At 41.2% G+C, this 14,099-nt stretch overlaps 1 protein-coding gene across 8 annotated transcripts in view; it reads left to right on the forward strand.

Annotated features, from left to right (window-relative positions):
- The window catches only part of DAAM1 (dishevelled associated activator of morphogenesis 1), a 202,986-nt gene that overhangs the window by 177,278 nt on the left and 11,609 nt on the right, over positions 1-14,099 (forward strand). For all 8 annotated transcript variants that reach the window (XR_008848986.1, XM_056546901.1, XM_056546905.1 and 5 more), the window contains 4 exons: positions 4,813-4,897; positions 8,115-8,221; positions 12,040-12,128; positions 13,284-13,452. Coding sequence is in view for 7 of the 8 variants with exons in the window: in XM_056546901.1 (XP_056402876.1) it covers positions 4,813-4,897; positions 8,115-8,221; positions 12,040-12,128; positions 13,284-13,452 (450 nt within the window). In the remaining variant the exon portion in view is untranslated. The remainder of the gene's footprint in view (positions 1-4,812; positions 4,898-8,114; positions 8,222-12,039; positions 12,129-13,283; positions 13,453-14,099) is intronic.

Genomic DNA, 14,099 nt, shown 5'->3' on the forward strand with positions numbered 1-14,099 from the left:
TTTTTGGATTTCGTTTCTGTCACGACCACAGTGCTCTCTGCTGACACCTCTGTCCATGTCAGGAACTGTCCAGAGCAGGAGAAAATCCCCATAGCAAATCTATTCTTCTCTGGACAGTTCCTAAAATGGACAGAGGTGTCAGCAGAGAGCACTGTGCTCGTGACAGAAAAATCCAAAAAGAAAAGAATTTCCTCTGTAGTATACAGCCGACACATAAAGGAGGGTATAGAGTTTGACATGATGGCCATACAGCCTGATAAGGCTTATGAAAGGGGGTTGTCGTTTCTTATACGTAATATATGAAATGACTTTTAAAGGGGTACTCCGGTGAAAATCTTTTTTTCTTTTAAATCAACTGGTGGCAGAAAGTTAAACATATTTGTAAATTACTTCTATTAAAAAATCTTAATCCTTCCTGTACTTATTAGCTGCTGAATACTACAGAGAAAATTATTTTCTTTTTGGAATGTTCTCTCTGATGACATCACGAGCACAGTTCTCTCTGCTGACGTTATTATAATAATAACAATGCTTTATTTATTGTTGTCCTTAGTGGGATTTGAACCCAAGTCCCCAGCACTGCAAGGCAGCAGTGAGTAACCACTGAGCCACCATGCTGCCCTTAGCATACATCTGCTATGCATGGTTGCTAAAATGGACAGAGATGTCAGCAGAGAGCTCTGTGCTCATGATGTCATCAGTGTTCCAAAAAGAAAAGAATTTCCTCTGTAGCATTCAGCAGCTAATAAGTACTGGAAGGATTAAGATTTTTTAATAGAAGTAATTTACAAATATGTTTAACTTTCTGCCACCAGTTGATTTAAAAGAAAAAAGGTTTTCACCGGAGTACCCCTTTAACAACCAAGAGAGAGAGGAGAGCTTTTTTAGAAGTAACACAATGGAGTGTTCACTAAAATGTGAATCCTTCAGCTTTCAGCACCCCCCTCCAAAGTAAACAGACCTTGACGTCCTGAACCTAGAGCTAGCGCTGGTGGCGGAAATTAAACACCTTAGGGATTATTTAATAAGCCTCAATTGTTTTTTGTGATTAGGCGATGACCCCTTTGATCTGATGCCTCGCACTGCCCTCCCCTTAGTCCAAAAACACCCCCTAAGCTACTAACATTTGCCAAGAGCAAAACATTTCTTCGAATAAAGACCCTCCCTATACACAAATCTTCTCGTCCTGTCAATAAACTCCACATGGATTAGACCCAATGTGGTGTAAACTGTATTGGTTCATGTCTCATTCTCATTGACTTATCAAATCCTTTGTTTTCATGGGGTGTGAGGTTTCTTTTTTATAGTGGTTGTGTTTGATGACATATATATGTTTGATGACACTATATTGTTTATAGTGGTTGTGTTTGATGACATATATATGTTTGATGACACTATATTGTTTATAGTGGTTGTGTTTGATGACATATATATGTTTGATGACACTATATTGTTTATAGTGGTTGTGTTTGATGACATATATATGTTTGATGACACTATATTGTTTATAGTGGTTGTGTTTGATGACATATATATGTTTGATGACACTATATTGTTTATAGTGGTTGGGTTTGATGACATATTCTTAGATTTGTGTTAGAATGTGAATATTACGTTGACGTTCAGTACTACAGTGTCAGCTGTCTGTTTTGTCCAGATTTTAGGCAGTGTTAAAGGGAACCCGCCCAAACGATAACCATAACGTGCCTGGGACCCATCAGCATTTGTGTATGTTTACATGTACAGGATCTGCTGAATATTTTTGCTGCATATTTCTGCAGCTGATTTTGCTACCCATCGAAGTTAATGGGTAGCAAAATCAGCCGCACAAAATATGCAGCAGATCCTGTACGTGTGAACATGTCCTTATTCAGAGTATGTTGGGGCAGCATAATACTTGTGACAAGGCCACCGTTGCAGTTGCATTGCGATTTTCTTTCACAGTACTTCATGGCAAGATTTTTATTGCAGGAACCTTTAATATAATATTGATAGCCTAACCCCGTGGTCTTCAAACTGTGGCCCTCCAGATGTTGCAAAACTACAACTCCCAGCATGCCCGGACAGCCGTTGGCTGTCCGGGCATGCTGGGAGTTGTAGTTTTGCAACATCTGGAGGGCCACAGTTTGAAGACCGCTGGCCTAACCTTAGGATAGCACATCCATATTAGAAGAGTGGATAACTCCTTTAAATAAAGCATGAGGCACTTTGCAAACCGTCTTCGTTAGGAGTGTCCTAGCATCTTGTTTCTACAGCTCCCATTCACACCTATGTACAGGATGGGCCATTTATATGGATACACCTTAATAAAATGGGAATGGTTGGTGATATTAACTTCCTGTTTGTAGCACATTAGTATATGTGAGAGGGGAAACTTTTCAAGATGGGTGGGGACCATGGCGGCCATTTTGAAGTCGGACATTTTGAATCCACCTTTTGTTTTTTCAATAGGAAGAGGGTCATGTGACACATCAAACTTATTGGGAATTTCACAAGAAAAACAATGATGTGCTTGGTTTTAACGTAACTTTATTCTTTCATGAGTTATTTACAAGTTTCTGACCACTTATAAAATGTGTTCAATGTGCTGCCCATTGTGTTGGATTGTCAATGCAACCCTCTTCTCCCACTCTTCACACACTGATAGCAACACCGCAGGAGAAATGCTAGCACAGGCTTCCAGTATCCATAGTTTCAGGTGCTGCACATCTCGTATCTTCACAGCATAGACAATTGCCTTCAGATGACCCCAAAGATCAAAGTCTAAGGGGGTCAGATCGGGAGACCTTGGGGGCCATTCAACTGGCCCACGATGACCAATCCACTTTCCAGGAAACTGTTCCTCTAGGAATGCTCGGACCTGACACCCATAATGTGGTGGTGCACCATCTTGCTGGAAAAACTCAGGGAACGTGGCAGCTTCAGTGCATAAAGAGGGAAACACATCATCATGTAGCAATTTTGCATATCCAGTGGCCTTGAGGTTTCCATTGATGAAGAATGGCCCCACTATCTTTGTACCCCATATACCACACCATACCATCAATTTTTGTGTTCCAGCAGTCTTGGAGGGCTCTATCCAATGTGGGTTAGTGTCAGACCAATAGCGGTGGTTTTGTTTGTTAACTTCACCATTGACATAAAAGTTTCTTCATCACTGAACAAAATCTTCTGCGTAAACTGAGGGTCCTGTTCCAATTTTTGTTTTGCCCATTCTGCAGCACCTGAAACTACAGATATTGGAAGCCTGTGCTAGCATTTCTCCTGCGGTGTATATAGTAGTATATAGCAGTGTATATGGATACTGGAAGCCTGTGCTAGCATTTCTCCTGCAGTGTTGCTATCAGTGTGTGAAGAGTGGGAGAAGAGGGTTGCATTGACAATCCAACACAATGGGCAGCACATTGAACACATTTTATAAGTGGTCAGAAACTTGTAAATAACTCATGAAAGAATAAAGTTACGTTAAAACCAAGCACATCATTGTGTTTCTTGTGAAATTCCCAATAAGTGTGATGTGTCACATGACCCTCTTCTTATTGAAAAAACAAAAGTTGGATTCAAAATGGCCGACTTCAAAATGGCTGCCATGGTCACCACCCATCTTGAAAAGTTTCCCCCCTCAAATATACTAATGTGCCACAAACAGGAAGTTAATATCACCAACCATTCCCATTTTATTAAGGTGTATCCATATAAATGGCCCACCCTGTATATCCATGGTTACAGACTACAAACAAATCAAGTGTAGTCTGATCCTGCAGTAATACTTTCGATTTATACCCTACTTCTTGGTCTTGCACATCAATAAGTTGTCAAGAAATTAGAAAACTATTAAACACCCATTGTTTACACTGCCGACTGCATTCAGAAACTTGGATTGGAGAAGTTTATCTTACAGCGTGAATGTTTAAAGGGGTACTCCGCTGCTCAGCATTTGGAACAAACTGTTCCGAACGCTGGAGCCGGGAGCTTGTGAAGCCACGCCCCGCCCCCTCAATGCAAGTCTATGGGAGGGGGCGTGACGGCTGTCACGCCCCCTCCCATAGACTTGCATTGACGGGGCGGGGAATGACCCCATGAGGGGGCAGGGCTTTGACGTCACGAGCTCCCGGCGTCTGCTCCAGCGTTCGGAACAGTTTGTTCCAAACGCTGAGCAGCGGAGTACCCCTTTAAAGTGTCTCATGACTGACCAGTTATCATATATATAAAGGTTTAGAATGCCTTGAATGTGGTTCTGTGATCACAATGTTTGGGTTCAGATTTAGAAACGTGGTGATTTCCCCGTCCCGGTAAGAGTTCTAGCAGTCGAGAATCCTATGTTTGAATTTTTAGAGATTAGGACTAGTAAAGCATATTTGGAACATGTGTAAACTCGCTCCTCAATGTGCTGGAAATTCTTTTGGTGACAATATCTCTACCATGGCGAGGTTCAGTATGGACTTGCACAAGTTCAGTGTTGTCTTTGATGATTTACGGTGTGATGCTCCATGCAGTGCATTATGGGGGGGGGGGGGTTGTTTAGACAAAAATATGCAGAGTTCTGGAGACACGGTTTATCTCAAAATAACTGGAATTGCTGCAGTTTATTCCAAAATAACTTGAATTGCTGCCTAAAAAAAACATTGATTCCAGGAAAATGTGACACAATGACATTGAAGTTACGGATAAAACCTTGCCCCCCCCCCCCCCATCAGTATTTTTACTGTCATGGCAACAAAATGTAGCTCTCCAGCTGTAAGAATAATACATTTCCCAGCATGCTCTGACTCGTATTGTTTAAGATGTTCTCTATCACTTGCATTCTTATAGGCTAAAGTTGTCCAATGAAGAAATCAAACGTGCAATTTTGTCAATGGATGAGCAGGAGGATCTCCCTAAGGACATGCTGGAACAGGTGAGGGCGATACCTTATCTGACTAGTCACCACTGACCTTTCTTTCAGCAGCAATGAAGGCGACCTCCAGCCACGTCGCCCATTAACTAACAGAATTGCTTTTTGGAAACTGAATAATGACAGATGAGGCGTCGATAATTGTACAATGCAGAGAATGTGCACTGCGAGCGTGGACTACACTGATAAAACTTCACATAATATTGTAACAACATAAACCCCTAAATAGTCAATATGTTTAATATTCATATAAACTTCAAGCAAAATTGTTGCAGCAGGTTTGTATTTATCATTTAATTATTTATATGTCCCATTGCACTGTTGCTTTATTTCCCCACAGAGAGCAACAACAGCAGTGACATCTACAGGCCAGTGCATGGTATTGCATGCAGTTAAGAATTAAAATGTGTGTAACATAGTTCCTGAGGGTATGTTAAAGGGGTTATCCAGGAAACAAAAACTTATTTTTAAATATCAACTGGCTCCAGAAAGTTAAACAGATTTGTAAATTACTTCTATTAAAAAATCTTAATCCTTCCAGTACTTATCAGCTGCTGAAATTTAGTTGTTCTTTTCTGTCTAGGGCTCTTTTCACACTAGTGATTTTACCGTTATTGAAGTTCCGTTGCATGTTCCGTGACGATTTTGCATGCAGTCATTTTTCCGCCACGATGTCCCGTCACTGTATAACGTCCGTAATGAATTACGGGCATATACGGGTGCAAACGGGCAGTTACAAAACCCCATAGGCTGCAATGCAATTTAGTCTCGGCCGTCAGGGGTTTTGTAACGGCCGGGTTTCGCCGAAAATAGTGACGGAACATGTGACGGAACTTCAATAACGGTAAAATCACTAGTGTGAAAAGAGCCTAACTGCTGTCCAGAGTGGGAGGGAATCCCCATAGCAAACCTCTTATGCTCTGGACAGTTCCTGAGACAGACAGAGGTGTCAGCAGAGAGCACTGTGGTCAGACAGAAAGGAACAACTCCACTTCAGCAGCTGATAACTATTGGAAGGATTAAGATTTTTTAATAGAATTAATTTGCATATCTGTTTAACTTTTCTAAAGGTTAGTTGATCTAAAAAAAATACCCCTTTAACAGCATAATTTTTGCAGAATACACAGGAGAAAATGCAAAGGATGGCTTCTGATTTTTACAGCATATGACACTTTGGACTACATTTTCAATTGCAGTCATGGACGCCGAATAGCCTCATTCAATAGTGTGTCCTCACATTTTGCCTATTTTGGCATATTTCAGATGTGTGTGCAACAAATACATTGCATGCAATTCATGGGTCCTAATACTTACCAAATTATGTACCGAAAACTGCATCTGATCAAAGCCTGATGCAAAAGCCAAGTATTGAGCTGTTATACAAGTCTACGAGCCCTTACTCTACCCCTGTATACCTAAATATCTTTGATCTTATGTAAAGGTACATATACATCTGTCAGGGCATGATGGGGGGGTTATAATTTTGTAACAGTTAGACACATTCTTTAAACCTGCTAATATGCACTGTAATAACACTGTAATAACATTTTACTTAGAGGCTATATGGCAGTGTTCTTATAAAGACTGTTATTTAATGGAGTTGTTCTGGTATGTCAACCTGTAGATCCCCTTTAACTTTGGTGACCTTTCCCAAATCTAACAAAATAAGTGCAAAATCTGCTAATAAAAGGGTTAGAGACTGGCTTCAAAACAAACAACTTACGCTTACTCTCATACCCATAAGGTATTGTTCAGTAATACAGCCTACATGGAGGGAGTCTTGGGAAACTTCCAGGGAAATACAGTTTGTGGAGTAATTTGTCTCTGAAGTCTCAGTGAGAGAGTTCGCACTTCCTCCAAGTGTACGAGCGGATAGGACTTTGTACTCCTTCCATGAAAAGGCCTTATAGATGAGGTCCCTGGGTGCAGTAAATCTTAGGTGATGAAGTTCATACATGCCTTGTCCATTAGAACTTAATTCAGAACATCAATAAGATGCTCCTTGTTATAGAACAGCGTTCGCCCTAGCCAAGGGCGTTTCATATTAGAGGATTTTAATATATGCTTGTCATATGTCACCGCTCCTGACATGCCTGCTATAATAAACTAGCTTCTGCCCACGGCTTCACTCATGTTAAATTTTGGGTAACATAGATCTACTTTTTGTGATCCTATAGTAATGAGGCCGCACTGGGTAAAGTCTACGGGCATCCAAACAACCTGAATTCTTTCAACTTTGATCGCCGCGTCTAAAGAGTTAATGCGGGACATCTGCCGGAACGGCGATGTCCGGCATTAGCTATGGGTCCTGGCTGCTGATAGCAGCCGGGACCGTGCGGGTATGATGCGAGCTCAGCTCCTGAGCTTACTTCATAACCCTCCCGTGCCGCAGCGCCAGGTATACCCAGCGTTCTGCGGCAAGGGGTTAATTCATACAAACTTTGAACCCCCGTTTTACCCTTTCAGGGGTGGAATATTAGAAAACGTTAAAACACGTGTTTCTTTATCTCTAATTGTTAGCCTAAAAACAAAGTTTCATGCTTCTAGCTTAAAAAATGACGGACTTCCATACAAACTTTCAACCCCTTTTTCACCCCCTTAAGGGTTGAATTTCGAAAAATCCTTTCTTATTCCTCGTCTATGTCTTAAAGACACCTGGAGGCACCCTGGTTGGGAAACGCTGAGTTAGCCAGTGGCCCTAGAGAAGTGTTGACCAAACCCCCTGATTTTAGCGGGACCGGCCAATCATTTTAGTTCTGTGGTTTCCAAATGATGGCCCTCCAGCTGTTGCAAAACTACAACTCTCCTCACATAGTCAGGTGGGCGTGAACTTAGAACAGCGTTTCCCAACCAGCATGCCTCCATCTGTTGCAAAGCTACAACTCCCAACTTGCCCAAAGGCTGTCCAGGGATTCAGGGAGGTGTAGTCTTGCAACAGCTGTAGGCACACTGGTTGGGAAACATTGACTTAGAAAATTCAAAATTGCTTCTTCTGAACATTTACCCCTCAAACTCAGTATTTACACTCCCCTGAGCCTAATTAAACGCCCCCCCCCCCCCCCCCTCTCCATTTTGTAAGGGATTTTACAACTGCAATTGCGTACCCCGTGTGTGTGAATACAACCTAAAAAATGAGTGGTAAAATGTCCAGGACGAATCGTCTTTATAGTGTAGCACTCATAACACTGACTGTGTCTTACACTATTTGTACCCACTGCAGCTCCTGAAATTTGTTCCTGAGAAGAGCGACATTGACTTGCTGGAGGAGCACAAACACGAGCTGGACCGTATGGCCAAACCGGACAGGTTCCTCTTCGAAATGAGCAGGTGCTTTTCCTATTTATTATTTGTTGTACAAAACGGGTTGTATGTGGCTTTTATATAATGAAGACCCCGACCTGCACTTTAGTGAGAACCAGGAACCCGTCATATACTCGCCCATGATAAATTCTTTACAAAACTGGAATAAATATATGGGGGAAGATTTATCAAGAGGGAAAGTTGCTGAGTTGCCCATAGCAACCAATCAGATCGCTGCTTTCATTTTTTCAGAGGCCTTTACAGAAATGAAAGAAGCGTTCTGATTGGTTGCTATGGGTAACTCGGCAACCTTTCCTCTGGACAGGTTATGATAAATCTCCTCCATGATGCTTACGGATTTGCAAGATTATTGCAAATCTACTTTATACCTGGAGCACGATAGGCAAACATGGTAGGCCATCGTTTCGCAACATGGGTGCCTCCAGCTGTTGCACAACTACAACTCCCAGCATGCCCGGACAGCCTTCGGCTGTCCGGGCATGCTGGGAGTTGTAGTTGTGCAACAGCTGGAGGCACCCTGCTTGGGAAATGCTGTGATAAGGTAGTATAGTAGCTACAGAGGAGCCAGGGATCACACAATGTAGTAGTCGTCCTCTTCATCACACCAGACCACATGGGGTTCCATCTTCTCACCACCTTCCCACCCCCAAGGCCTCTGCAGCTTCTTTCAGATTCATCGTTTTATTAATGTACTTATTGAAAGCGTAACGTGATTCACTCGTAGTATATTTCCTGAAGTTTTACAACCCCTTCAATGGAGCTTTGTCATTTCTTCATTATTTGATGTGGCATTTAACCATCCCTTTTATCAGTAGGGTTGTCCATACACACTCCAAAGCTGTCCGCACTGATACAACAGTGTCTGAGTGTGAAAAAGCCGCACTGACCAGGGAAAAGGTTAGGCTCCTTTCACACTATGAACAGGATCCGTTATATAACACACGTTATAAAATCGCGGGGTAAAATGGCCATTAGAAAAGCCCTAATTTACGTTAGTAAATCCCATTACAGTCTATGGGATTGTTCTAATACACGTTTTAACCCGTTCTCGCCCGTCATTCATAACGCAAGTTATTTTGGGACGGGAGATAGTAGCGGGAGAAATAGTGCATGCACTATTTCTCCCGCTACTATCTCCGGTCCCAAAATAACTTGCGTTATGATTGACGGGCGAAAAGGGGTTAAAACGTGTATTAGAACAATCCCATAGACTGTAATGGGATTTACTAACGTAAGTTAGGGCTTTTCTAATGGCCATTTTACCCCACGATCGCCTGCGATTTTATAACGTGTGTTATATAACGGATCCTGTTCATAGTGTGAAAGGAGCCTAACACGTAGATGCCAGTATGCTAAACTAGATAGGTCTGTATCTTCATAACTACTAAGAATTCTCATAACAACCAGGACACTCCTTATCTACAGAATATATGACAAACCATGTAGAAAAATGTGCTGAGGTGGGATCCTTTGGATATTCTGGTAACCAAGACCTTAAAAAGCAAGCTTTTGAGGGTCTCCTACCATAATGCATCCATTGTACAACTGTACGGTCATATATAATTTACCTCATGCAGGTTTCCCGCCAAAATTTTGCTTGCGGATTCTTAGCTGTGGAATTTCAGCTGCGGGAAACCCTCAGCACATAAGTTACATGTGACCGTTATCTGGGATAATCTGATGTCACTTATTGGCTGAGTGGTCAGTGATGTCATAATATCCTAGAAACCGGATCGGCTGCATCCAAGATGATGTCACAAGTTCCTGGGGAACTGAAGGCTCTTCTCTCAGGACTGTAAAATGTCTTCCCTCTCTCTATGTGGGCACAAAGCGCATACAAAAGTCTTGAAAGAAATGTAAAGTAATAAAAAAAAAAAAATCGATGCCAGATGGATGGAATTAGCTCCACATTTACTGCCCTCCCCGGTGCATTGCACAGAGGAGATACTTATTTATTCTTTGCTTTTCTCAGAACGCTGTAGGGAAAGTGTAAACCTTGTCTTTTCACAGCTGCAAAACATTTTCTTTCCCTATAATATCACATTTTGGAAGCTGTTCCTATTTGTTTTATCATGTTTCGTCTTTGGAGAATACTGAATTTCCATGTTACTTTTTTTCACATATCTCCGCTCCCTGGTTTGTCACATTGTATCTAGCTGAAGAAAGCGTATAGTCAGCCATGTGGAGTGTCGCCCCCAATTCTATGATTTATATCAGATAACATTTATTATAGCCATTAATCTAAGAAATTTTCATAAAGATTTATGTCATGGAGGAAGTAGGCTTGAAAGAAAAATAGGGAGACCAAACTCACTGAAGACAAGCTAGCCGCCATCTTTCCCTGGTTGTGAAGGAACCATCAGTAAACACCACAGATTATTGGCCACAATGTGGTATGGCCATGTCCTCGTTCTATTGCTTCACAGTAACTTTAATATTCCATTATAAACACTTTATGGTATATTGCATAGGTTTACACATCGCTAAATTTACAGTGGAAACCATTATTTGAGTCACATAGCTTCACATATAAATGGCTTACTAATATGACACCGACCATACAAGTGCATGTTCTGTCCAGGCAGCAGATGGGCGAGCACATAAACATCCTACAACTTGAACAATACACCATTTTTTAGATGTTTATAGATATATATATTCTAAGATAAATAAAGGTACAGTAAAAAGTTCCCAACATGGCCATAGTACAACATATGTACAACATAACATCCCAGGAGATTAAATCCAAACCCCAGAATGCCCCTAGAAATGTCCAAGCACTGCCCTAACCTCCCCCACCCCGTCATGGGCCCCCTGTTTGACGCCGTATGATGTTGTCACATTGGATGGATGTCACATTGGAGACCGATTGGGTAATTTGATTCATGCATTTTAATGTAAACCATTGGATTGAGAAAACACTTTGGTAGCAGCATGTAATGTCATGTGTTTATGCACTGCCTGACTTACCAGATTCTCATAAGAGATGGCTTATAATGTGCTCAATAATTATAGAGTGCTGGGGTTTAGTTGGACTATGAATAAGTGTTATGCGTTCTTTGTAGTCGCTCCTATGGACATGGCAGCCATCACTTTCACTGATTCTAAGATGCTCAAATTCAATATATATGTCTTGCTATTCACAGGTGTATAAGAGCCTTAAAGGGTACCTCTCATCAAAAAAACTTTTGATATATTATAGATTAATGTATGCAGAATAACTTTACAATTGCATGTTATTAAAAAATATGCTTCTTTCTATTTAATTTTCCACTTTGAAGAAATTACCACTAGGGGTCTCCCTACCAGTCCTGGCAGCAAGCATTTCTGACTCATGCTGGAGTCCTAAACACTACGAGCTGCCAGTCTGCTTTGTTCACAAAGGAGAACACTCAGAGCTGCCAGCCTGCTTTGTTCACACCCTGTTTGGCTGTGAACAAAGCAGGCTGGCAGCTCTGAGTGTTTAGGACTCCAGCATGAGTCAGAAATGCTTGCTGACAGGACTGATCGGGAAAAATACAATAGAAAGAAGCATATTTTTCATTAACATGCTATTGGAAAGTTATTCAACATTCATTAATCTAAAATATATCAAAAGTTTATTTGATGAGAGGTACCCTTTAAGTGTATGTAGCTGAGAAAAATCAAACCTGATTTAACCCATCAAAATTTTCATATAACTACAAACAGTAGACTGCAGGTAATCAGATTTCCTTGTAACGTCTACGGACTGCTTTCATTTTCGTGTGACCCATTTCTGTATTTATTGACGTCCTAGTCTATGAAAACGTCCTATTCTAATCACTAGACTGTTTATTCTTTAGGATTAACCATTACCAACAGCGGCTGCAGTCTCTGTACTTCAAAAAGAAGTTTGCAGAAAGAGTTGCTGAAGTCAAACCAAAGGTGGAAGGTAGGTTGACTTTCTGGTTAAAGGAACGTGTCACCTGAGAAGGTCTCTTTGCTAAGAAATCCTAAAGATGTCATAATCCAAAGAGGAATTTATGAGCTATAAGGAGGAGTATACAGTCAAGGGGTGTGAATCTTGTACATTGAGGGACATGTATGTATTTACACCCCCCTGACTTAATAACCCCGCCCTTCACCTACCATTCACTCCCATTATTATAATTTAGTTCACACCCATATGACTGATTCCCTGAATTGTTAGACAAACTAATAAACCATATCTTGGGACTAAAAGGGTGTATCAAGAAACTGTAAAAAGTGTGATCCAGGCGCCCTAAACTGTTTAATGATATACAGTTTCATTTTTGAGGGGTCGCCCACAGATCCTTTTTAAGGCTGGGTTCATATCTATATTGTTTTGTTGTTTTGCCTCATTATTGAAGCAGAATGGAAAAAAACTGTGCTGCCAGGTCTGTTGCATGCTGGACACCAATAGCATGGTGTCTGCCATTTCACCAGGAAAAATGGCGCAACAGAGGCATCCAACTTACCCTTCAATACAGGTCTGAACCCAGGAGTGGAATAGATCCATTCTGCATCTCCCTTTACAGCCTGCTGTCCCATGGCTGCTGTGCAGATATGCAAGTGAAGGGGATGCAGCGCTCCACGATTCCAGAGGTTGCATCCACACCAGTTAGAAAGTGACGGCACATCCTAGTGCTATATACCACCACTATATGTTAGGAACATCCTCAGATTTTAAACTGACAGTCTAACTTTAGGAAAGGTCTCAGTGCATGGTTGGTAGTGGGGGAGGAATAACCTCCTGGATGCCCAATAATCATCAGATCTTGGGGGTCATGGCTCAGTCCCATTCACTAAAATGGTTAAGCTGCAGTACTAGGCACAACCATATCCATATGTATCGTGCAGGCTAAACAATGGCAGCTCCTTTGTTCTGCTGATTGTTGAGTTGTTTTACTATTGATCAAACATTACTGGCCCAAGTCTGAGGCGACACTATTAAGTATAAATTTGGTCACACACAACTATGATGTGGGAGTTTGAATCTACTTTGCATGGCAGAAGCCTCTGTGTAAATGTGCTGTATAAATCCTTCTTTACTTCATTTATTGTCCTATCATTTGTACCTTTACAGCCATTCGCGCAGCCTCCAAGCAGGTTTTGCAAAGTAAAAGCTTAAAGCAGCTTCTGGAAGTTGTCCTTGCTTTTGGAAACTACATGAACAAAGGACAGAGGGGAAACGCTTATGGGTTTAAGATCTCCAGTTTGAATAAGATCGCCGATACCAAATCCAGCATTGACAAGTAAGTGAATTTTTGATACAGGATTTAGCTTGAGCAACATAAATCTGGAGTCTTAAGACTCCACATTAGATGTGTCTGGCAGATTTATAATTTTTTTTTTTTTTTCTCTACCCTAACATATGTCATAGGAGTGAAGGATCAGGCATGTTGGATTTAAACTGCCTGATCCTTTTGTTGTTCATTTGTCTCTCCGTTCACTCGAAGCAGTGTGTTCCGGTGCATTGAGGGATTGGGAGGGAACGCTGTCAGCTCAATAAGTGTGGTCACTATAGCTATTAAATGTATATAGGTTGTTTTACACTACCCTTTTTTCCCCATAAGATAGATATATATATATATATATATATATATATATATATATATATATACACATACATACATCTTGCATTAGTGTTTCGAACTGGCAGCCATCTTTTTCACCATAATGCAAGAGCAGAATGGGGGACAATGCTATGTTGTACACTTCCACTTCAGAGTCAATAAATTACAATTGGTTGCAATTCCTTAGCAGACGTTTATATAAAGATGGATTGCGCTTTAGGAATCGTGGATGCTAAGTAGTGCACAGCAAGTGACACTATATCATTGACGTAAATATACCCTTAAACTCTTCTTTAATGTCTGCGTTGTGAACCCATTTGTCTCCT

The sequence above is a fragment of the Hyla sarda genome, chromosome 11, assembly GCF_029499605.1.
Source record: "Hyla sarda isolate aHylSar1 chromosome 11, aHylSar1.hap1, whole genome shotgun sequence".
NCBI lineage: Eukaryota > Metazoa > Chordata > Amphibia > Anura > Hylidae > Hyla > Hyla sarda.